Below are 27490 nucleotides of genomic sequence, written 5' to 3' on the forward strand. Positions count from 1 at the left end.
ATTTGTGTTAATCATTCTAAAGCATCTGAAATTTTTAACTATTAAATATCAATAAAACTCCTCATAAAACATATCAACTTTAATTCAGATTGCTTACATCTTTTCTTTGATTATGGTACAGGTACATGACAACCTCACATTATGGTTAAAAACTAAAAGTCTGTTGATTAATTTCCAGTTTTGAGGTCCCTGTAAAACACATCATGAAAACTTATTAGTATGATGAAAACTTTTTGGTAAAGATAATATACAGTTTACATATGGAACATCTACTATTATTCAGACTTGAAAACCTACAATCCCTTTTTTTTTTTTTTTTTTTTTTTTTTTTTTTTTTTTGAAAATAAAAAAAAAAAAATATTACAAACCCATAAATTCACATGAGCTTTTCAATGTACAATGTAGTCAGTATTTTAGAGACACCCCAAATAGTGAAGAAGAGACAGAAAACACCCTCATCAGCCACATATCCAGGAACCCAGCAGCACCAATGTTTGCCATTCATTCCCCTGGATTGTCTGGACTTTCCATAAGACTAATGCCTAAAATAAAGGTACTCTAAACTGAAGGATTTTTAGTATAAAAAAATATATAAATTAATTTTTTCACAGAAATCTATATAACACAATCCCATCACTTGACATGAGTAAGGGGTCATGTTGTAGGACTGATTCTTGTTGATAAGGCCAGTTTGTACTTTATTTTTACACTTTGGCAGTCAGTATGATGCCCTTGTCTCTTTCATAAAACATAGCTGCAGCTACCACAGAGAATTATGCTAATGAAAAAAGATTATCATTATGATGAAGAGGAAGCAGACTAAGAAGGGGTTGTGCTCCCCTCAGGGAGCAATACTTCTAATCCTGCATACACTACAGTGATATGAGGTAGGTCTCTCGGGTAAAATAAATTCTACTTGGGCATTCTTGACTGTTGATGTTGAAATAGCCTGAATCTCATGACCCCAAATCCTTGGATGCCAGGCCTTCATTTTGTTCTCATATGCATCCTAAACAGTGTTCTTAAATGCATCCCAAGCAGCCTTTCTCAACCTCTGCTGTGCTTGATGCTAAAAAACAATTGCAGACCTCATTTTCTCAAAGATTTTGTTCTCGGGTATTTTCTCACAGCTCTGACTGGGCAGTGGGCAAGATCTGCTTCTCGTCTTGCTTCCACTGGCAAGGCAAGAATAACAAACCAAGGAGCTGTTGGGCATTGAATTGTAGTCCCTAAAGTCTTGGCAACCCATGGACAGATACTTTTGCTCTTCCAACAACTAGAATGCGAGATATTTCTTGAGATAGCATAGATTTTGTCCTTCATGCTGACACTAAGGATAAAATGATAGATTTTGCCCTTCATGCTTACACTAAGGATAAAATGATTCAAAATCTTTAAGAAGAGATTCCTAAGGGACATTGCTGTTTAAGGGTTCAAAGGTTTGAATTGGTAAACACCTTGGTACCATAGTACCAAAAGGCCTTGGTAGTATGGGAGGTACTTTTTCTTTGTCAGTTCAGTTCACTTGAGCTAAAGTCTACACCTCACACTCAAACTTGTGCCAAAGCTGATCTTTTACCTTGAGTTGTCAACATAGACAACTTTCATATCCTCTTTAAATAGAGCAAGACGTCAGGCTACTTATTGAACAGTATCTGTGCTAAGATTAATCTGTTTTGCTGGCACCACCCAAAATCCTCTCTTAATGATGCCTTGCTTGATAGTCTTCAGGTGTGAAGGTTAAGCTGTTGCAGATTTTGAGAGTGGACTGACAGGATCTGATCAAGAACGTGACAGAAAGCAGGAGACTGGTAAAAGTCTCTGTGGGGACTGTTGGCTGGAGACTGGCTAAACCTGTAGGGTGTTTAGTCAGCCAGATAAGCACCCTGCTTCTAAGTGATATTAACTCCAGTGGAAAGAGATCCCATTCCATCATGTTTTAGAAATTTAATTGTCAGAAGGCTTGAAAAGCTTATAAGGGCAACAGATCTACTAAAGATACTGAGGCATTCACTGTGGTGAGACTCAATACCATAGCATTCCCTAGCATAGCAACAAAACTCAAACCCTTAGCTACATCCTCAGAATACTTACTGGCAGATTCAGTTACCTACTAATGGTTCAGAGCCCACTCATGCCAGTTGGCCACCCCCAGCATTTTTCTCAAAACTTTTCCCGAGAATCCACCTTTACTAGTGAAAGTCCTGCTGACAGCTTTGTCAGGGAAGGCATTAGATTATTAGCCAAATTTCCAGGTTCATGCACAGAGAATTCAATGAAGATTGAAAGGAAGGTGGTCCTATGAAAGTCCATGATGTGTCACTCCAGCAATCTAAACATTGTACCTGTAAAGTCAAATTTCATGAGTCTGGCCATATGAACAGGTTGATGTGGAAGTCCTTCAAATCATTTGGAAGGAATTTTCCCTTTAAATCATTTGTAAGGAATTTCTAAGAATATTGGTGAATCAGTACAGTACTTATATACGAGTATTCATTAGGAAGTCTTCCTTCCTTATAAACTGAAGAACAGGAGACAGTTTCACCCCTGAAAAAGAGCCTGCCCCAGATGATGAGAATGACAGCATACTAAGAATGATGATGGCCTCCACCCACTCAATTCTTCCTTAACCATAAGCCGTGGCTGTAAAATTGTTGGCCGGATCCAGAAATGAGTTACAAGGTTGATAATTCAGCAGATGGTTCTCACTATTGTTGGAGAGCTTTTAATAATCCTATCAGGTCGCCTTCTCTTACTGACTGCCATTACCCCCATCTCCACCAAGACATTTCAGTTAAATCTGTGTCTGCTACCTTTGAAAACACAAAATCCAATCATCTGAAGGCCAATGAGTCACCTTGAATGTCTAATAAGCTGTTAGAGATATTGATAGCCAGAAGAAATGGGGAAGGGGAGTCCAAGTCAATTCTTCTTTCCTTTTTTTTTTCTTTGATAATACTGTAAACATTTCCATGTTACTCCTTACTACTACAGATCTAGTATTGGACTTGGGAAACTTGTTTGGGGTTGTCACTCAAAAGATAGTGTACTTCCTTGTCCTCTTTGTGTAGCTATAATGGTGGATCTAGAAGATTTAGATATAGATTATCATCTATAAGAGGAACCACACTGAGAAATCTTCCTCATCTACAGTGCATGTTCTTGGACCTCTTTATAATTATGAAACTCTTTCCCAGAACTTTTGTGAAACAGCTTCCTCTGATGTTTAAGCCAGTAAAGATGGACTCCATGGCTGTTCAATATAGTGATGACTCCTGTGACTATTTCCAATGCTTTGACAATGGATTTCCCCAAGTTGGTCAGCTCTATTGCCTTTTTCTGCCAAAGGTTTTTCAAATGTATGAAAACATGTTATGTATTCTTTTGTGCACTGGAGAAAAAATTTTGTTTAGTAGATAAATACTGTTGCAGGATTGCTGATTTCCCAGTCATAAGGAAACATCTTATGGCACACTAAAAATCTAGGGTGAATAGACATACTTGAATTTTCCTACCTAAAGTCTGATTTTCATGACTCCCTATTGATCTTGAAAATGTTTGTCCTGTGAATTAATGGCCTTGAAGTTCTTTGCTATATTGTGATGTTGAAGCATGGTATCCATTGTCGGAAGAGTTTTAAAGCTTTTCAAGAGGTCCAAAACATTGTAGTACTCTCTCCTCTTCACTGAATAAAAACTTGGAAGCATGAGTGCCTTTAAAGGAATGTTTACTTCTTACGTTGCCACCCATGACTTTTCAGTTACTTTGCTATTGACCTGCCATGACAGATCCTCTCAATATCTTGGTAAATCAGGATAAAGATTATTAAGCTACCTGATCCACTCCTCCATCTCTACATAGAAAATTATGCCCTTTTTGCTAGTCATCGATATTACAGTTGTCATCCACCCCCTAGAAGAATTGAGTGCCAAGCTCCACAAGATCTTTGATGCAGGCATAACAGGAATTATGTAGGGTCTATTGGGATGAGAAATGCCACCCACTTTTCCTTGATAATAATGAAGATGAATGCCTCTAAATTATGGGTTCATTTCTGGCCAAATGTCCTTGGTCTTCATGTTTCTTGGTTTTGACTGACAGCTTTATCACTTGAATATTTTGAATATTTTGAAGACTTCCTTCCAGTGGGGAAGATTAGGATCCCAGTCTCATCTAACACCTGAGTATCAAAAGTCCACCTTTCAACTGAATATTAGCCAACATTTTATATTCAGCATGAAGGAATCCTATTATGCAAGTCCCGTGAAGTCAATAAACTACAGTAACTCAACAGTTCATAATGATACATTTTCTATGGATGTCTGATGTACCCTGTACTACAATTACCCACTGTAGTATAGGTGCTTGATGTACTTAGGGTGCCAGATGCATCACTTTCTTATAAGACCACATCACATGTCTGACTAACACTCCTAACAGTTGATAGCATGTCAAACTCTAGGCTTGGATGTACTCATATGAGTCAGGTGGCTACCAACACTTTTACACCCTGTCTCTGAAGTCATTCTGACCCTTCAACAAAGAGGGGAGTAGTTTAACATCTAGACAGTAACATAGACATGTACAGATCTTGGCTGAAGGATTGGAGGCACTATAGTCAAGTTCCCTTGGCCACTTGATCATGAGAATAAAAAGGGGATGACAGGTAATGGATGGTAGACTCAGATCCTTAGACTATGAGTTCTGTTGCTTACCTTCAGTTTTTGAAGGAAGATATGTCCTGAATTTATAATACTGTAACTAGAGTGTGGTTATTTTCATGTGACAAACCATGTGTTTACAGGAGGCTCACTCATCACTATTACCTGCCATTGTTGCAGGTATTTAGTCTTTTCATGATGCTGTAGGCCAAGCAGCTATTGTTCAGGCTTCAAGTATTTTAATATTTTTGGGTTGGAAACTTTCATCTCCAAGGTAATTTGGCAGTGGCATAAATGTGAGGCTAACTTCCTCCTTATTAGTATCCATTTGCACCATAATTTCACTGCTATCACTTACCCAACATGCATATTCGTGAAACACCCTCAATACATCTTTTGCAGCCATTACCATTCCATCCCTATTACGGAGGCAGAGGGGATAAATGTAACAGCCATTAACCTACTGTTTTGACTCCCTTTGAGCTCAAGTAAAATATAACACTACTGTAGTGTGTTGGAGAAAACACTACTGTAGTGCATTGGAGAATGAGTTGGTTTGACAGGATACTGATCTAGTACATAAGAATAAGCTAACGCTGCTTAGATAAGTTATCAGTGCAGACCCCACAACCATGTCTGCCAGGGGGCATCCAACAATATAGCCACCTAAAATGTATTATAATACACCATATTAGTCTGTTGACTTGGTCCTTAAGGGTTTTCAGCTGAAGGTTAACAAATAGACGTGTAAAAAATAAAGGAGTGAAACATATACAGTACCTGTCAACAGGGTAACAATGGCAGTTGAAAAATTCTCTATCACCTCCTAATTTAAATTATTATAACTGGAAAGATGAATTAAGTACTGTACAGGCTTCTCACTTACTGAATTGAAGAGTGACCTGAATTTATGGGCCATCCAAGCTGAATTATCTAAAGCAATTATTTTTTCCTGTTTTATTGTCAAGCTCAATTCTGTACCAACCAAGAAAACTTCCTCATCCTGGAAAAGATCTTATTTAGTTGTAGACTGGCATTTTTCTAACAAAATGCAGTCTTAACTAAGTAAAAAGTCTTCAGCTTCATGTTGGTGAGAGGCCTTGACTTCTTAATACAGTATATTATGCTGGAATAGAGCTTTAGTGATAGACATAGCTTTAAACAGTATTACACAAAAGAAAGCTGTTATGCTGTTTTAACACAATATTGTTTGTTTTTGTATAAAAATGTATTAAGTTTTAGAAAAATAAACATATTGTGAAGGGAAATTACAAAATCTAACACTCTTTCTTAATAAAATCTGTTCTTACTGACATATGTATAATACATTTAAAAATGTCTGCTTTCTTTACTGCTTTCTTTTTTTATATGCCTTAATTATGTACAGTCCTTTGCAATACAGTAAACACACCACTCTTTTACTGGTCCAGACTAGTTGTGCCAGATACTGTATCTGGTATACACAAGATACCAGATATCTGACAGAACTAGTCTGGACCACTAAAAGTGGTGTGTGTACTGTGTTGCAAAGGACTGTACAAAATTAAGACGTAAAAAAAAAATGTAGCAATGAAACGATATTATGGTTACTGTGTATCAGTGTAAAGTAGTAAGGTTATCCAGAAAATTCAATTTTATTAATTCTAATCTACTTCCAGGTAACTGAAGAGACAGCAGCAATTTTGCAAAGTGCAGGTCTACAATGTGAATGTAGAGGACCAAGGCATATTAAAGGAAAAGGAACTCTTGTTACTTATGTTTCAAAACTGAACAGCAAATCTAATGAAGGTGCATTTTCCTCATCAACCTCCCTTATAATGGGAGGTTACCGGAAACCCTCCCTTGGGAACAGCTTTGAAGAAACAAGTTATGGTAAAATTTCAATTGTTCCTCGTGAAAGAGTTACAAATTATTATGGAAATGCAATAGAAAATCCCCCTAAAACATCACCACATGCTGATGACGTTCAGAAGGATAAAAACTGCAATTCTCCTCGGAAAGTTAGTGTAACTATGAAAGACATAGTACTTCCTGCTACTAAAACTTTGTTAACGGATGTCGGTAATTTACACAGTGCTGCTTCAGGTAAAGCTGATGCAGAATCAGACCAGGGGACTAGGGTAAATAATCAGTCAATAGACAGTAAGTCTACAGCTGACTGCAGAAGACAAAGTTTGCCTAATGATTCGTGTCCTGTTGGTGATGGCCAGAATAAACCAGCAGCTCAGATTGCAACATCAGTGTCTCCCAAGAAATCTCGGTTGGCAAGGAATGCAACAATTGATTCCTGTGGCAACATAGAGTCAACAATTGCTCCTCCACTGAAACACCACCCTGTTAGCTCTAACTCTGGTAAATCATTGCATCACTCAGGAAGTGTCGAGTCAAATGGTATTCCAAACAAAACCAAAAGACCTTTCAATCAATCATTTTCTACCAGTTCTTCCAAAACCTTTGAAATTAATCATGATAATGGGGAATATCCTCATAAAAAAGACATTGTTGGACCCCATTGTAAAGAAACCAACGAATCAAAGTCTGACAATGTCATTATCAAATCCTATGTCCTTTTAGATACTAGAGAATTCAATGATTCTGGCTGTAACTTAATTGAAGAGTCGTCCACGAGCTCTGAATGCACAAATAGTAATGTGTCGATTGAAAATGAGAAAACGTGCAACAGTTATAAATATAACTCTGTGGACAGTGCAGTGGGTGTGAATTCAGTGTCTGAAAATAAAAAACCAGATTTGCCATCATCTCAAATGGAACAGAATGAGCAAAGAACTTCAGTTAAAATTGAGGGTAAGGATAAAAACTCAGTATTTTCAGCTAACGGGAGATCACCATTAGCTCGGCTGTCAAGAGTTAGATCTGTTGACACTTACTCTGCATCTGAACATCCCAAGAAGAAAGACGATCACAGGAGAATATCAATGATAAATTATGTAAATGGAGCTGAAAGTACAGTCACTTTAACAGATGATATAACTGGATCTCTTGGTCAGGCAAAGACTGATAAAAATCAAGACCCAGCTTTTACGAACTCTATTGTGGGGATGAAATCAAATGCATTCACCAACAGTGGTCTTATTGGTAAAAAGAACCAAGTCTTTGTTTGATAAGTATAAAGTAATTCTGTGGGTTAAGTGATATTTTGTGTATGTGCACATTTACTATACTACTTACAGTGTGTCCAATAGATACAAATAGAGCAGGGTCATGCTCAGACAAGCTTCACTGCCAGCAGAGTTGTGGCCATATCTGCTTTGAAGTGAATGGGACTGGCAACAAAAAATATGCTTCCCATTTCTGTGTATGAATTTTTCATAAATGTATGTGTGCACCTTACTTATAACAGCATTCTGACTGTTCTTTTGTTTGTCATAATTATTCCATATGTGAAATCCCATAATGAGGTTGTTTTAGTGAATGACATATAAACATATCAAGGTCTCTTGTTATCTTGAAAAATTTTTTTAAAAATTAAGACAAACCGTTTTATGCAATGCACTACTCTTGTTGCTGAAAATCATTAGCTTTAATGATAACCAAAACCTAATGTGTGTGTTTGTGAGCACAAGATGTCTGCAAAATACAAAATGTGACAATGAGTGGTCCAGTTACTTGTGCCCATTCAGTAATTGTTTGTGCACATTATGAAAAAAAATTAAGTTTAGAAATGTATTTTTAAAGAACTATATTTTGACATATACATAAAGTAATTTTATACTCGCATCAATTCATTAAAGTGACACTTTGGAAACATTTCATCTTCAGTACTGAGTAGCTTTATAAAGTTTAGAAATTATGATTAGACCAAACAAATGTACTGTATCTTTAGGCCTTTTTAATAGTTTTGTGAAAATAATTTTCTTCTGTTGATTTAGTTTTATATTTTCATAACTATACATAGCATTTACAAACCTGATTTTATTTTGATAATCATTGATTTATTCTTTTGTCTATACTTGTGTATATATCTGGTATACATATACAAATATATACATAATGTATTTAAGTATGAATGTGAGGGTATGAGCATTATGTAATGAACTAATGTTATATGGAATGGTGTTTTGTTATTGTGATAAATGAATGCAGTACTGTATATCATTATTGCAGGGTATAGGAATATATAAATGACTCAGCTTTTCAAGCACTCTGCAGTGTACAGTAATATAATTTTTATATACAGTATTTTCTAATGTACAATGCTATTTTTAAAAATTGAGGTTAATTTAGGGTTTTTACTCGATAACAAGACATGACTATTAGCACCCATCACTATTTCCAGATTTAACAAAATTTTTGGAAATTTTATTTTTCTTCATTATGTACTGTATAAAAAATGAGTGTCAGGGTGCAATGCATTCTTTCAAAATTAGTGTTTCAGAGTGTGTAACTACTGAATCTGCTAATAACAAATTAGTAGCAACTTTCCAATGACTACCTTACATGGTATATCATACTTTAATTCCTGGTCATTTATTCCACATTATAGTTTTAGTCTTTTAACATTACAGGAACAATGTATAATTCTCTTAAAGAGTAGGTATTTTTCTTTGCCCATGGTGTACAGTGTCAACATTCAGTCCCTAAAAAATTCAGTTTGATAATGCTTCTAGTATCACAATTGATTTTGTGATAAAAAATATTAAAATGGGTTGACTGTTATTATAGGAACTGTATTCCTAAACAATGTTACTATTTCATGACAACTTGTTGTAATTTAAACCTCTTTGTTGAAATGTAAAATTGTTAAACTTATGTTGATATCACAATGTGCCAAAGCAATTCATTTGGGAATTCAGTATATTCTAGTGTATAGCTATATATATATATATAAATTATGCAGTAAATAGATAGCATCCATTTTCTTTTTATTTTTGCAGGACTTTCATTGCAATATTGTGAGAGGTTTATTGCACTTATTTGCATAAATTTCTATATTAATAAATGTTTCCCTGTATTTTCTTTATTATACTTGTTTCTTGTTGTTCCTTAATAATGAACTATTAAAATCTGTTTTGATGCTGGATGCATTTATACAAGAAGGACCAATCCTAAAATGCAAGAAACCTTCTGAACCAGAGATAAGACTATTCACCAGGTCCAAAACATCACAAACTTGCTGTGACCTTGGCAATCTGAACAACAGTCTTGTTTACAAGAGCACCCAGGGTGAACTCAATCAACGAGACAGGGGTCAGATGGGTCACCAGAGTTGCCTCCTCACATCACTGCACTCAAAAATGAGCTTGATGATCTCAAGTGTCATTTCAACTCTGGCTGCAAAGATTCTGACAGAGCAGAACCCTCTGGTCCTATCAGATCCCCAAATGCAAGAGACACACCTGCCTGGCCCTGGGACTGCATGTGAGAAATTGGTGTGGGTTGACAAGCCCTGAACCAAGGCTGTCCCATGAATGGAAAGGAGTTCTGAACCATAGTCATTCCTCCCAAGAGACTCCTATGGTCAGCAAAAGTCGAACTAATCAAGGCCAAGGGAGAACAAACATGAGCACTATCGTACATACATACCTAAGATAAACAAGAAACTGACCGAGGTACTGCAGAAGCAAGTACACAAAGATCATCACAATAACTGTAGGTATCATGTAACTGAGACCTGTTAAGAACAAACCCAGAAAGGGTTGTGCTGATTAAACCCCACATACTATGGTAAAAGCACATGAGTCAAGTCTGAGGCAGTCCTGTCTCAAAAATCATGATCACCCTACCCAGACATCCCACCCACAGGTGAGCAAACATTGCTTCCAATGGCAGAAGGGGAAGAGGCTCACTGGAAGTCTGACACAACCTCCTGAGCAAAGACTCTGGGAACTACTACTTCCTACAAGAGGAAGTGGGGCCAGAAGAGAAAGAGGAAGAGCTTGACAGCAAGAAGTGTGCCTATGCTTCTCAAACTTACTGTCTGTATCTTACTCCTGTTAGAATGAAAGGAGAGAAAAGCAGATGTCAAAGGAGCACCAGCTGTGGGTGGTACAGCAGGGATATCTCCCATGGGATGGGTGACTGCCACCTGGGGCTTGACAGGGTTGAACTTTTATATGGTTACATCAACAGCAGACAAAGAGTCTGACTTTCCTGAGTACCAAGAGAAGGCCAGATCTGGAAGTATTCAATTGACGTCATCAACCCTGGAGCAGCCAACATGATAGGGGTAGACTGTGACAAAGCATGTGTAGGCATAGGGATGTCATATGGAAAGAGTCCAGTATGTGCTTCTGAATCTCCACTAGATAAGAGTGTATGGTGATCACTCACCTTCCTATGCATACCCTCTCTGATTGAGTAAGAGGTGGATGGAAACCAACTTGCACAATTCCTCACAGGGAAGGACTGTAAGTCAACTCCTACAAAAGTAACAGTATTGGTGAAAAACTATAAACATGTAGGACATAAAGCCCCACACATTGACATCCTTCACACTGTCAATCACTCTTCTTCAGCAAGTCATATCATTAGAAAAGTTACCCAACATCAAAACAGAAAAAAAAGTTTAATTTTCACTCAATGGAGGATGGAGACAAAGTGCTCAGCAACAGCAGTTGAGTGAGTGAGGGGGTTCCCCTAGTCACCCTCCTACTACCAGTTATCTATACAGCAACTTACAGCAACTTGTCCAGTTTCAAGGACTGATTCCAGCTGCACTGGAGGACACTTACATAAAAGGTTCTGGTTTGTTTTCTTGTACAAACAAATGCAAATAATCTTATATCTCGTATCTGCAATATTTTCTGATTCCCATAATACAACATACAAAATGTAGATAGACTCCTGACTTATGTAGATGGATGGTTGTACAGAATGCAATAAAAGAAAAATATTACTAAACTATACACATCACTTCACTGCAAACCCACTGCTAAAACCTCAAACACCTCAAGCTGAGCCTGGGGGTGACCCATACATAACTGACCACCCTGCAGATCAAGCTGAATAGGGGAAAGGCATGAATGCCCAGGTGGTCCCATGGGTGCTGGAAAGCATCTTCCATCACCCCATGGGCCCAGGACTGGAGAACAAGACTAGAAAATTCCTCTTCAGCTGTGTGACAAACAGGCACCACCAGCAAACAGAAGGGACCACACCACCTTGCCTGTTGAAATACTGTATGCCAACATTGTGATCATGTCACTCTCAGCACTGTACTGTACCACCTAATGACCTACCAAGCAATCTTGGGAAGTTTGCAGTTCCAGAAATGCTTCTAACATTTCCAAAGGGGTTAATAAGGAGATGAGGGTGTCCACTTAAAGCAGCTAAGTCCCCTTAAAGAATGCCCCAAACCATCCTTTGATACATCCAAAGACAGAAATTTCTCTATTTCTGAGGATACAGGGGAACTATTAAAAGGAGGTCCCTGTAATCTGTCCACAACACCAAATCATTCTTCACCTGGCTGTATGGCACATGGAGTGTTGGAGGAATTTTCTGTGGATGACCAGTGCCACTTCAGGCATAACTGATGCAACTATAGGTGTAGTCACCTGTGAAGCACGAGCTTCTCCAAAGATAGCAGGTGACCAAGAATGACCTGCTCAAGTCAAGTTGGCAGTTTCTGAGCTTGCCAAGAGTAAAGAATAGGCTGTCAATGTCAGTTTATCAACATGCCCAGGTACTTCATTTGCTGCTTGGATTGGAGATCCAACTGTTTCCAGTAATTAAACAAGGAAATGGCCTTAATCCCTAAACACTCTGGAAACCCAGAACCACAAATCATTGCAATGATGTAGGTGTATTCAAGATGAATGGGCATCAACCAACACCCATATGACCACTAAGAATGCATGTGGACCTGTTGATAGTATGAAGCTCAGGGCTTTAAACTAATCCAGTTCCTTAGCAGATGATGTTGAGGTACTTCCTGGCATCCTAATGGATAGGTGTATGAAGAGTGGGCATTTACAACTTCCAATGCATTCTTCTATAGTACCACCCATACCTCTGCCAACAGGGCCAAAGCTGGGAGGGTGGGCTGAAAATGAGATAGGGTGGTGTGTGGTCCTTGCAGGGTAGTCTGTAACTATCTGAGAAAGCTGACACTACCCAAGACTCATCTTCATGTTGCAGCAACATTGCCATCTGACATGACAGGCCATCTACTCATGGCACCAGCTGGTGGAACTACATAACTACGCATCCCCCTCCATTATTTTCTGTACAGACTTTAGGCCAAAGAGCCAGGCTGAAAGGGCTGGGACGTTTTCTGTCCCTTTCCTGGGAAAGAAAAATGCTGAGACTGATCATCTCTTTCATGACAATTAGGAACAAAAAGGGCCTTAAGGACATTGAATGTGAATCAGTGTCTCCTAAGAACCAGAATGCTTCTTTTTCCACCACCACCATGATGTTTCTTCTACCCATCATCAAACTGTCTTATAGGGTGAAGCTATCCTGGTTGCAACTTGGTGAGAGGAAACCCATGAGAAGACGAAGTCTGCCATTATTTTGATGAAAGAGCCAGACTCGAGCAAAGCCAAGGCAATTAGCCAGGCTGAAGAAGGGTTGACTGGACTGTTTCTGTCCATCTTACATCAACAGGCTGATGAATTTAAAAGTCTCTGGGTCTTATGGAATGCATAACTTCCTCGGATACATATGGTATTGGTGATGGTAGATGGGGGAGGTTAGGGAGCACCTAAACTCAGATATCAGCGAATCCACAACCTCTGGCACCCAACAGAGGATTAGGAACCAAGGCAACAAGAACAAGGACACCGATTCTAGAGTGAATTTAGGGTTTTCTCAATCGATGAAACCTAGGACTGCCAATAAATCTCACCAACATCACTGAATTTACAAATGAACCAATGGCTTCATGAAAATGGCACTCACTCAATCTGGCACCACTGGGTATGCAAGAGACTGAGTTGTCCCTCAGTCAATGCAAATGGCAAGAAAATGTCAAAACCAGGCAACTGTCCAAGAGACTGTCAGGTCATAAGATCATAAATCAAAGGCCTTGAAAACAATCCATGATTTGGTGGGGAGTGGAATTTACCAAACACAGATAAGTCTACAAGCCATGAAAATAATCCATGATTGGGTGGGAAGGGGCATTTACCAAACACAGATAAGCCTACTACTATCTCCACAGTGCTGAGTGAGTGTTAACATTTCATAACTGCTAGTAATTTAAAATTCTTTGTTGGAATGTAAAACCATGACAGTATAACTGTACTTCTGTTGATATCATGATAAGCTTGAGCAAGATGTCACTGTTGCTGGTCTAAGATTGCTAGTTTCAGCTCAAATTTGGAAATGAAACAGAAAGGGTGGCAGGGCAGTAACTAGGAGGGAGAAGAGGATTAGTGGCCAGACAAATTACCTCAGGCAAAAGTGTTGCCTTCTGACCTGACCTGACCTGTGAATATGCTCTTAGAATGGCTTCCTGTAAAACTAGAATATTTGAACGTTACTGGACCACGAGTCCTAAAAAAATCTTAGAGCTACCTGTCTACCTGTGCATGTGCCTTGAGGCCTAAATGTCCATATTTTAACAAAGTTGGGAGACTGTTCCATCTAAATATCCACACATTTAATATTTTCCTATGCTAATATCTTACTTTTCTAAGCCATAGCTATATTCCTGTTATACTTTTATGTAAAAAAGCATAAAAGGTTAGCCATTTTGTTTCCACTTTGAATATGTACTGTACTTGATAGTTCTTTGTGATTACACTATTCATGGTAACAAACCACTGTTTTTACAGATACTATGTGCTCTATAACTTAACCTAACTCTACCTGGCCTTTAACAATTATGGGGAGCCACAATGGAAAATTGTGTTTTTGTGAGGAGAACCAAATAAGGAATACCTCTAACAGGAATGATGAAATATGCTTGAAACACAAGAAACATCTCAAAATACATACAATTCTGGTGTAATAAAAAAATCACTTGGAGTGAACTGATGTTAAAAGATAAACACGGAGTGAACTGATGTTAAAAGATAAACACAGTTAAATAAACATGGGTAATTTAATTCAAGGGGCCACATCCTACCATTTTGGAACCCTCATGAACCTAAGCTAAAATCTGTGGCATTGATACTGAAAGGGATAAATGCTAAGGACCTTATTATAATCAGTGTGAGCCACAATCAATAAAAAACTGATCTTGTAAAAAAATTAAATTCTACTTTGTCCACTGACTGTTAAATGTAACTATCAACTGCTGGGCTTCAAAAAGTCATCTTCAATATTGCGCCCTTGTTCCCTTCATTGACCATCACCATGAAACAAATTTGTCCATCACACAAGATCAACACAAGAAGTATTTCAAATTAATAAAAAAACAGGATAAATCCAAATTCTCACATCCTCACGGGCCCAAGCCAAAAACAAAATACTGCCTTACCGATGAGCGGGTGTAATTTTACCCACAGGAAGAATGGCCAAGATGTTACTGGAACGAGTTGAGTATTGGAATGTAGAATTTTGGCCAAATGGCCAAGTGCCAGGACCCATGACATCATTCAGAACTGAAATGGAAAAGACTGTAAAAAGGTTTGAAAGGTGTAACGGAGGAAACCCTTCACAGTTGCACCATGCAACAATTGTTGGGAGAGGGTGGAAAGTAAGATGGAAGAAAGAGAATATGAACAGAGGTACAGCAAAAGGAATGAAAGTGATTGCAGCTATGGGCCAAAGGGACACTAAAAGAACCTTACAGTAATGCCTACAGTGCACTGCATGAGGTGCACTGATGGCACTAACTCACCTACAGGGAGTTGAGTATTTGTCAATAGTACAGTGTATATCAAAAATATAAATGTGTATGAAAATGGTGATATTACATAAAAGTTTTCACATACACACTATATATATATATATATATATATATATATATATATATATATATATATATATATATATATATATATATATATATATATATATACATGTATTATATATATATATATATATATAATATATATACATATATATATATGTATATATAATATATATATATATATATATATATATATATATATATATATATATATATATATATATATAAACTAATATATAAATAGCATATGGATATTAAAAACAATAATAATTAAATAAACAGGAACTTCTGTAACCATTACTACATACCATATGCATGCACTATACACAATAACAAACTACAAAACCTGCCATAAAATCTACAGACAAGAGATAGCGAGGCATATGCCCAAGCAATTTTATCAAAACTGTAACAAGGAGCAGCAGTTTTTTTCTTATTCTATAATGTTCACTGGAACTTACATATTCACTGGCTAAGGACAAGTAGCTTAACTGAATTCTACCTAAATAATCGGTAACCCTTCTGAAATAAGTATCTTAATCTTTCTGGCACAAGGCTGTTTTTATGGATGTAAAATGAAAGAATACTCTGACCAAACGTACATGAGATGGGATGCCACTTAAGTACCAGAGTAATCAAATGTTTTATTGACATATACAGACAAAAAAAAAAAACTTTAATTAACTGCTGAAACCCTTATCACTGCCTCACCCCAACATATCTTGTGCATATCTCATATTCCTGATTGATTAGGATATGTCCAGCTTAATCATTTCTCGTAAAATGTTGGAAAAAGAAATTACGTTCATCAATTTACCACAAGCTGAAATTGGCAAATGCATCATTTGACCAATGGGCATTTAACTACTAATCAAACATTTGCCATTATATGCATTTTAAGCTAAATGGTCAAACAAGTATTAATTTCGGTCCCATCCAGGCTGGATTATTTTTAAAGTCTCTATAATGGGCTCATCAAATTACTAGCTGAGAAAGTTTGGCTATAATTAACAAGCTATCCAAACTGATAATGAGTAAATCCAACTGACCCAACATACCACCCATCCTTACCAGGTATCATTGGTAAAACTTTAGTTGCGTGGCCTGATGCCCGCCAGTCATCAACCAGGACGCATATTCCCCAACTGCATTATGGTTCAGCCAGACGAGTAGGCCTTAGTTTGTTTTTTTTTTTTTTTTTTTTTTTTTTTTTTTTTTTTTTTGGCCATGCCTCTATAGGTTAGGTTAGGTTGGGGCAGTTGGATAGTTCATATATTCTCCCATGGGTATTTTGGGTGTGGTAAACATATTGAGATTATTTTCAAGAAGATTCTATGGTTAGTTTTTAAGATGTGGCGTCCCGCTTTTTTCAGGGAAGGTCCCGAACCATAATACAGTTGGGGAATATGCGACTGGAACAGGTTCCTCATACATAAATAGACATAAACTTTCCTATTATACCAAGTCCTCACCTACCAGATCTTACCTACCTAATGCACTCACCTGGCCCTGAGGGGGGAGGAAGCCCCCAAAAATGCTGTAACCTATCCTGGTCGGAGACTGGCGGGAATCAGGCCGCACCACTAAAGTTTTACCAAGATGGGTTAACGAATCACTGAACAAAATAAAATGGAGACATTGACAAGGAAAAGTTCAAAGGAAAAAAAAACCAAACCCGCCATTGCATACGTACGCTTCCTCTGACGGTATGTTTCTTACTTGTGTATAAGAAAATTTGGCATACAGTATACACGCATGAGCTTGTAAAGTCCCGGCTCAACACGTTCTCTATAGAGAACATCCCATTTTCTGCAGTGCCTTCACATCGACCTACAGTAGGGTCGATAAGAATATATATTTATCACCATAATTGTAAACTGTATATTTATTGTCTTTCTAAACAATCATACTTTATGTACAAGTAATGAATTATTCATGTTATGTGTCAGACATTATTGATCACTATGTTTTCTGTATGAACCTGTCCTGTTTTTGTAAGGAATTAGTTTGACCTCAGGTCACCTGTAAATCTTTGTACCCGCGGTCTCTGCAAACTACGCAGACATCCGCATCCCGCTTTATAAGCAGCTCGCTTCATCTATAAACGCCGCAGAGTACAGAGAACAAGCACCTGGGAGCCTGAACTATTCAAGATAAACTTTACAGTCCTCCCTGCAAGCAAAGAAGCATGCACTGCTCAACAGCTAAGGCTTGCAGACCAAGAGGCTATCAGGAAAACTGCAGCCACAAATGAATATTTTACAGATGGATCAGTAGATCTCAGCATCCCGGCAACAGCAGCTGGGGTCCACTCAACAACCCTCAAAGGATGCTGGAGGCTCTCTGACAATGCCTCCACTCTACAAACTGAACTGACTGCCATTGCAAAAGCTCTAGAGGCTCTCAGCATAGGTAGGGAAACACAACAATTCATACTGACTCAAAAGGAGCACTACAGGCTATAACAAAAGGAAAAGCAAAGGAAAACATCAGACTTCTATCAAGCATATGGGCAATTGCAAGCCTCCATCAAAACAGGAACAGGGAAATAACATTAAACTGGATTTGGGAATCCCAGGAAACGAAGAAGCAGATTCTTTAGCAAAAAGTGGGTTGCTACACACCAACGTTAGTATCAAAATCAGCCCCTCACTCACACAACTGAAAAACAAGGCAGCAGCACACTGCCAACTACAGGAGGAAAGCAAAGTCAGAAGAGCTGTTTTGTGGCTCAAAAACCACCAAATGGTACATGGACACCGTAAACCTAAAACCACACAATATAACCAAAGACATGTCACGGGCTAGCAGTCATAATCCATCGGCTAAGGCTAGGATACCTGTGCACATAGCAAAGAATAGTAGACAATCCTCAACCATGCAAGTACTGTGAAACAATCCCAGAAGAATCCCTGGAACACTACCTTCTTGACTGTACAGAAACAGAACAGCTAAGAACAAGTTATGAATGTAATGAAAGAACAGCTACCCAAATAACAAAGCACATGCTGACAAACATCGATGAATTTGCAGGCTTCCTATGCTCCTACCCACCACCACAGTAACTCTAAAGAATCCATACCTTTAACCACCCACTCTCCTTCCCAATTCTTAAATCAGACACAACAGACCTGACCCAGACAACAAATCAAAAGCCATACCATTCATACACAACAGACCTGACCCAGACAACAAATCAAAAGCCATACCATTTATCTCTAGACACAACAGACCTGACCCAGACAACAAATCAAAAGCCATACCATTCATCTCTAGACACAACAGACCTGACCCAGACAACAAATCAAAAGCCATACCATTCATCTCTAGACACAACAGACCTGACCCAGACAACAAATCAAAAGCCATACCATTCATCTCTAGATGCTAACTCTTTTAGAAATTACTCCCTCCCCTATCATTCCATCCATCACAATCAACACCCAACAAATACACAAAACACATACAGACACAAGAATTAGGACCAGACAAGGAATATGGCTTTAGATCACCATGAACTAGCATACTAGCTACCTGTGCCTACTACTCAATTCTTCTTTTTTCCATCTGTTGGCCTCTCCCACTAGCCAACACTCACTGCTATCATACTTTTATCCTCATCTGATGGGTACCTTAGGGTTCAAAGAGGTTGCAACCTTGCCTGTTAAATCTTTTCATTTCAAAATTCACCCCCACCAAAATCACTTTCATGTATCATAATAAAGTTTTCATTAACCTACCCATCTCACAGACTCATCATCAACATAGAGTTACGGGCTGCTCTAAAAGCAAGAGCCCATGCTGGCACAAGGCCAGCTAAATCTAAAACAACAACATAGCTTCATCAATAAACTCTGTGCCTACTACTCAATTCTTCTTTTTCCATCTGTTGGCCTCTCCCACTAGCCAACACTGCTATCATACTTTTATCCTCATCTGATGGGTACCTTAGGGTTCAAAGAGGTTGTTAAATCTTTTCATTTCAAAAATCAACAAAATCACTTTCATGCATCATAATAAAGTTTTCATCCAAACCCATCTCACAGACTCATCATCAACATAGAGGCGGGCTGCTCTAGGAGCAAGAGCACAAGCCAGCTATATCTAAAACAACAACATCATCAATAAACAGTTACGGGCTGCTCTAGGAGCAACAGCCCGTGCTGGCACAAGGCCAGCTAAATCTAAAACAACAACATCATCAATAAACAGTTACGGGCTGCTCTAGGGCAACAGCCCGTGCTGGCACAAGGCCAGCTAAATCTAAAACAACAACATCATACGGGCTGCTCTAGGAGCAGAGCCGTGCTGGCACAAACCAGCTAAATCTAAAACAACATCAATAAACTCTTACGGGCTGTTCTAGGAGCAAGAGCCCGTGCTGGCACAAGGCCAGCTAAATCTGAAACAAAAATCAATAAACTATAGCAGTATTTGTCTTCGTGCTCATTATTTCGCGCCTGTCTCACAAGCTGATCGGTCCTCCGTATGCTACCCTTATAGCCTAGGTAACAACTAATATTATTAACATACTCTTAGTTGCACAATATTCTTTTATTTATAGGTGTGACAAAGGGAATTTGTATATATATATATATATATATATATATATATATATATATATATATATATATATATATATATATATATATAATTTCATGGTTATTCTGACTGCAAGATTATTTACCATGTTTACCCCAGAAACATTTTACGATGAGACAACTAATCTGAAGAGAGAGAGAGAGAGAGAGAGAGAGAGAGAGAGAGAGAGAGAGAGAGAGAGAGAGATAGTCAACAACAAGGGAAATATTTAAACGTCTATATAAAATATACTGCATCAGAAACCTATCTACAATAACAAAATAATAATTTTTCGTGTATTATATTTCAATAGAGTTTTCTCACTGGTTTTTAACGAAGTTTTACATTCATTCAAGTCCCAAATCATAATTATAAAAAGTATCAGTACAACACAGCATAATGTAGTTAGATCTATACATGAGTTTACCACTCGTAAAAATATTTACCCTGTTCTACAATACATCTGATAATCATTTAGTTAAAACTGTAGTTATAATACGGTGCTCGTTATAATTAAATTCGTTTTGGTTTACAATATATCCTTATATATGAACTAACTAAGTGTAATATTTACATAATATTTTCAGTTCCTGAATTTTAAGTAAAAGCTATTAAGTGTTGTCCATAAGGTGAATGTTCGTGGACGTCATTGGAATTTTATCTTATACATGTTATCTAGAAGAGGAACTCCTCTCCGGAGTAGAGTTCCTACGTATAATGCAGTTAAACAAATCACAGTTAATACCACAACTCATTTCTCCTGGTTATACGATCCGACTCTATTTGCAAAACGACCCTAAAATCTGCGTTTGGTTTCGCAAATTCACTGAGCAAACCAGCCAGTGAGCCTACCTCTAAACCAAAATAACCTAGTCTCAACCCGTAGTTGAAAGCTATTACAGCACTTCATATTGGCCAGCCACCTATCAAAACAAAGGACCGCTGTCAGTTGGAATTTACCTACACTAAATATTGACATACATATGATTTACACGGTGAAAATATATTTATTATATTTAGTGATACCAGGGGAAAAATGCACATTCTTCCTACCCGCGGCGAAACAACCAGGAGCGAACGGGATTGGACGAAATAACCAATTACGAATAGACAGCGATGGGAAATCAAAGAGAAACGCTAACAGAAAACGGAATATTTATTTAAGGGATACTAAAGTAATTCCAAACGATTTTCCCTTTTCGCTTTTCGATAACGGTTAAAGCGATTTCTATTACCGCCTAATTCACTTAAAAGTACCACAGATTGATTGTAACATTTAGTAACAACAAAGTAATTCACTTATGCACCATACATCGATTGTAACATTCAGCAATGATGTTCGCAACATTATTTTCAAAAACAATTTCAACGCTGAGTAACCCCATTGGTCCCAATGTTTGCCTAGTGGTCTAAATCTTATATTTTAGTCCAATTCTTCCTCCTGTAGTGTTTTGAAGATTTTGCTGGAATGTCGTCTTCCTTTTTCATTTCTTTCAGTCGTACCCAAAGAACTTTTCGTATCTTTTGTTGTTGATAAAGACGAACTCTTGCTCTTGTGAAGCCCGTCGGTTAATTTTTTACTAATCAGCATTCGACGCATCATATTAACTCTTATGCGTAACAGCATTAAAATTATAATTGCTACATATGCTTATAATTTTGTGAACGTCAGTTCCAGTTTAAATATATTGCTCCCTAAGTGGGGTTATTAAAATAAAGTCTGGTTAGGTCAGGACATGTATTCTAGGAAAGGTTAGGTTTGTTTTCGTCTGTGGCAATATATTTTCGTGTGTTGTAATCTATTAAGAGAGAAGTTGTGGGGTGAGTGTAGAACGACGGTAACAAGATCCAGGTTCCGCAGACGCAAACAAACCTAACCTTTCCTTGAATGCCATTGTCCTGACGTAACCAGACCTTACCTCCCTAACCTCGCTGAGGGCGCAATATAATATCTAAACTGGAACTGACGTTCGCAAAATCATAATCACATGTAACAACTACCATTTTAATAATGCTACGCTTAAGGGCTAATATAATGCGTCGAAAGATTATAATTTATTACGAGAGAAATCGACGGGCTGCCCAAGTGCAAGAACCCGTCTTTATCTACAATAACACATACGAAAAGTTCTTTGGGTAAGACTGAAAGACATCACAATGAAAGACGATAATCCTGTATATTCCACAAGGAAAATACTACACGAGAAAGAACTAGACTGAAATATAAATTTAGGCCACAGGGCAAGCGCTAGCTAGGCTCTTTGGGGTCATGCAGCGCTGCAAATAACGTTGAAACAACTGTTAAGAAAAGGTGGAAACATTGAAGAAAGAATGTGAACGGAAGTAGTAAATGAATATTTCATTTGTGGCACAAATATATTATCATTAATTTTGCCGCTTAAGCATTAAAAGTGAGGAAAGAAAAAAGAAGTTACACTCTTGAAACTAAAGTGGACGACTTAACCACGGCTGTGCTCTCCTCTTCACCACACATTACAGTGATGACTATTTTCTGTTTGCACTTAAAGCAATACCAGTTTTCTAAGATAACCAATCTTGCACAAAAATGAGTTACGTAAACGAATGTACTGTACCTGGAAAAGCATTGTAACTAAGGAAAATTGGTTTTAACCATTTGAAATTTTTAATCTGCCTCTACTTTCCACATCATTTAGTAAAAATTGCTACATATATCTTCTGATGGTTTCAATCTAAATCCACTGTGAGCTGCTGAATTTTTAGACCATTTAATTAAGCCGATTCATGGGGCTGAATGTTACAAACCATGAGCATTACAGCAGTGGGGTTTGTTACTTCTCCAATTGTAATTTTCGGGGAAATTACATTCTTTTCGTAATCTCAAAGACATTAAATATAGTAAAGATGACAAGGCTTCTGATGTTCCCTAATTTTTTTTTTTTTTTTTTTTTTTGAGAAACAAAAGGACAATGAAAGAAGCCACGGATGATGTACTGTTGACTAAGTTCTTGGCTAGCATTGGTGAAGTGGGAAGAAAGGTTAAAAATACAGGAAAGATAACTTTGCAAGTGCGGTTCAAAAATCAAGCAAACTGGTATATAAGATGTCTGGAGTATCTAGAACTGTGGGGAGATGGGAAAACTATACAATGGTTGGGTAACAACCACAGAGCCAGGGAAAAAGCATCCAGGGTAAAAAAAATAACACTAGCCTAATGATTTATTAAGGTACCCCTCTATCTTCCTAAAGGCCGTTTAATTTTTCTTGATACATGTCTGATACCTTTTCAAGATTCACAAATGTGTAGTGAATTTAAGCTCTCCCTCTTTGTACAGTACTTTCAACAGTTTCTACCAACCACTTTTTTGGTGATACACAGTATTTTGCTATTATCCTGACAATTATATCTGATTGGCTTATATTATTTGAAAAGCCTTTCACCCTTGAAATAAAACCTCCCTTGGAAGCAAAAATCCAGTTTTGTTGTTTCAAAATAAGAGAAAATATGTCAGAAAACAACAAAGTAATGACGAAAAATGACTCATTTGCTCACTTGTAACATTCAAGAAGCCACAATTAATTAATATCAATCCAGGCATGAAAGAACATCCTCAAAATGTATGGTATGCAAAAAACAATGCTAGGTTTGGGGCCCAAAGTCCCCATCAGCACCTACATTAGACAAGGTCCTCGGTTAAGTTAAATTCAAATATATATCCCTTCAGGTACCAATGCTATACTTTTCAGTATTACAGGGGATTTGAGGGAAAGGGGGTAGCAGGGGGTCACCCTGGCAAGTAGTATGTTGCATCCATGTTAGGTTAGGTTAGGGTGTAACACTTCAATTACCAATGCCACATTTTCATAATTTTCAACCTTTTTTTGTGATAGTAATAACACAAACATTTTTACAGTTGTTTCTCTTGCATTCTGAGTATATTTTATTATTTCTGGTGATGCTATTCACCCATTTCTTTTATAAACCCATATCCAAATACCATAGCTTCCTGCTGTGTTCTCTTATTTATAAATTTATGATTAAGGAAAACACAAAATGACAAGTTAGCCCTATTAATACCTACCAAAAAACTAACACACAAGTTATTCAAAGTACAATGAGATATTAATTAGCCATACTATTACTCACTGACTGATAACAATAAGGAAAATATTAACCTTAGCAGTTTAAATGAGTACTTCTACATTAGAGCACCACATGGATATATCCAACCAAACCTACACTGGGAGAAAGATTGCACCACCATGTTGTTGTTATGGAATGGTTCCACACATTGCAAGTCATCAGGAAGCCACATATTTAAGAAGGGACTGGTTAAGGAAACCTATTATAAAAGGAACTATACTGACCTAATGTACCCTAACCTAACCTAACCTAGCAGGCCATGTTAGTCGGGGGGCAGATCCTTTGGTGAAGGAAACTTCACTTTTTACCAAAAACTCTTCCATAACACTGAGCATGTACGATAGCATCCCACGATGGCTAGCGTACAACTTCTCCAGTTAATTACAATCAATCAAAAAAAAAAAGTATCAGTAAATTTTTAATAAGCAACCAAAATACTATGGGAAAAATCTATTTCCAAAGTAATACCCAATGCAAAGCTCTTGTTTAGTTCTACCAAAATTATAAAAGAAAAATTGGTAATTCTAAGTACTAGCTCCGCACCTGTTTTTACCTTGGAAACTGGTTTTTTCTACACTTCTGATACTAGCGGTGAGTTTGTTGTCGGCCAACTGTTATTTGCACCCTTAGTCTACTCAACAATAAAAGGGGACTGTGGGAATTTGGGGTTTTGGGCAGGGGAGAACACAGAAATGGAGCAGACATGTTTACGTTGAAGAGGTGCCCTCTGGAGGGGAAAAACAAGAGGGAGCCATTTGCCAACAGGAGGGAGCTAAATGCATTTTGCTGTGTTTAGTACTGGCATCGGGGGGATGGAATGTCCCTTCGCCGTGTTTAGTACTGGCCGGGGTACCCCTACGTTAACATGGAATATGAACCATTCCAAACAGGCGTATGGAAAACACTTGTTGGATGGACTTCAGGGGTTAATTACATTCGTGCAACAAAAATTGAAGATAAGTGGAAGTACCACTTTGATCTACCAAAAAATTGCTTAAAAGTTGCAACCTTTATATTCAACGTAGGCTAGGTCCTCAATACTCTGATCCACCTAGCAAAGGCTACCTATGCTATCCACAGGATAAATAAAGCCTATGGGAAAACATGTAGGCCAATTTTATCTCTTCCCTTACGATAAAATATCTAAACATGGCCTACAACCTAGCCTAGTCTAAGCATGTTAACATCTTCCTGCCTTACTTAACACATAATAACATCGATTTACCATTAACTTATCTTGGCTGATAAAGGAGAGGCAGTGGGTATTAGGCCTATACCCTGACCCAGTTGGCCTAGGCGTGGTCTACCAGCTTTCCGCTATCCTTGGTTTTACATAAACGTACATTAATAAATAATGGATAATAACCAAACCAATAAATTCACATAATCTTGACCTGACAGGCTGTCTTTAATTTCAAAACAACCATTATCATATTACGGGGACTTGACAAACGCAACTGCAACTAACCTGGAACAACTTAGGGTAGGTATAGCGGCTAAAAGTGAATTGTCTCCTGGTTTTGCTGCAAATATTTCCAAAGTTGTCTTTTGTGGTAATTACGACGTAACCTTCGACACATGGTTCCGTCTGTTTTCGTGATATTTCAAGCCAACTGAGAAGCAAATATGTTTACAAAAGACACAACGTGAGTTTATTGACATACTCGGGGGGTAACTAGCCTAAAGTGACTTTCGGTTTCGGTAATTATCGTAAATTACGACATCTTCGACAATTATCTCTTTCTTCGTGATATTTTGAGCTAACTGATTAACAAATATAATTAACAAAATATATACTGTAAACCTACGTACACGGTAATGGTGCCTTGAGGAGTAACTAGCCTAAAGTGATTAAAAAAAAAAAGTTTAGGACGATTTTTGACAATACAGGATTAACTTTTCATGCACTCGTACTAAAATTAGTATAGTACACGGTATGGCCATATTTATTTTCCCCAAATCTACAGTAACTATTACATTATAGCGAATGTCCTAGTAACTTTCATTGTATTGGAATTACTTTTTTTAGTAGGAATTTGAGGGAAATAAAAAAATACCAAGTATACCATTATAGTCGTAAACAAGGAGAATCAGTTTGGTTCCACAAACATCAAATATTTTACTTGTAATTTGCAAGAAAGATAAATTAACGTTAAAAAGAATCATTAACTGCTAAAACTCATATCCGCTGTCGATCTACAGAAAGTTTGGATGCGTGACATGTCAACCCAACGGTGGAGCTCGGTTCGTAAAAATTAAAATGCCTCTACCACGAAATATTCATCACTACCACATTTTGGTTATGATCAAAATAACCTTAAGATTTAATGAGATGAATTTTGGCGACCCATTTCATTTATAGCTTAAAAGATGAGACAGGAAAGAAATTAATTGAGTTATTCGCTAAATCAGATATTGAGCACTTCATGATTGCAGAACTGTTTGCTCAGTGACAGATCGATCCCCCAAGACTAGTTCATATTAAAGAGAAATTATAAAATTGTCAACTTCGTGTGTGTTCTTCCGAATATTTTGACGCCATTTAGAATTTTCCCACACGAGGGTTAAGCTCGCCGGCCGAAAAGAACGTACCGGGAGGTCGAGCGTTTCTGTTCATCGTTTATCGCCGAGTTTATTCTTCATTTAATCAACGACTGATTTATTCAAAAGGACCAAAATTTTCATTTTATAATTTCGTTATAATTTACCTCTTTTTTACTTATATTTCATCAATTATTTTATACCTCATTTAATATTTACATAAAATGTTTTAGATCGAGACTGTGCACAAATTAAGGTAACATGGGCGTCAACGTTCGTTATCCAATTGTCATTAACGATATTTTGCTTATACACTTTATCTAGAAGAGGAACTCCTCCCCGGAGTAGAGGTCCTACATAACAGCTGAAATAAACTAAATTTTCCAGTCGTCAACGAATTCCAGTCGTCAACGAAATACCTTCTGACAACCAGGTACCAAGATTCTTCATGGTCCTGCCTTTATAAATATGCAGATGAACACTATTAATCCTATGGAACAACCCACAGGGCCCCTTTACTTGAATTGAAAAACATATCCAGCCGCTCCATTTTTATGTAAAAGTCCATTTACAAAAAAGGCAGTGATTCTCAAACTGGTTATCTTGCCGAATGGCATTGGCAGCATTGGGGCTGCAAGACTCTCATGAACTTGTCTTGGCTAGATCATCTCCATGAACATTTGTAAAGAAAAAAATATTACCAGTGTGTAAACACTAATATATTAACACATTATACTGTATATATTAAATAGGTTAATT

At 37.5% G+C, this 27490-nt stretch overlaps 1 protein-coding gene and 1 long non-coding RNA gene across 4 annotated transcripts in view; one reads left to right on the top strand and one right to left on the bottom strand.

Moving 5' to 3' along the window:
- Window positions 1–9643, top strand: part of LOC136836285 (adenylate cyclase type 2-like) — a 395106-nt gene extending 385463 nt beyond the window's left edge. For all 3 annotated transcript variants that reach the window (XM_067100345.1, XM_067100343.1, XM_067100346.1), the window contains one exon: window positions 6320–9643. In XM_067100345.1, the coding sequence (XP_066956446.1) occupies window positions 6320–7783 (1464 nt within the window). In that variant the 3' untranslated portion in view covers window positions 7784–9643. The remainder of the gene's footprint in view (window positions 1–6319) is intronic.
- Window positions 65–25866, bottom strand: LOC136836287 (uncharacterized). The gene is made up of 3 exons (XR_010852361.1): window positions 25659–25866; window positions 15052–15175; window positions 65–189 (listed from the first exon to the last, which is right to left on the bottom strand). It is a non-coding gene; the product is annotated as an uncharacterized lncRNA (long non-coding RNA).
- Window positions 25867–27490: the final 1624 nt, after the last annotated feature.

The sequence above is a fragment of the Macrobrachium rosenbergii genome, chromosome 56 (genome assembly GCF_040412425.1).
Source record: "Macrobrachium rosenbergii isolate ZJJX-2024 chromosome 56, ASM4041242v1, whole genome shotgun sequence".
Lineage (NCBI taxonomy): Eukaryota > Metazoa > Arthropoda > Malacostraca > Decapoda > Palaemonidae > Macrobrachium > Macrobrachium rosenbergii.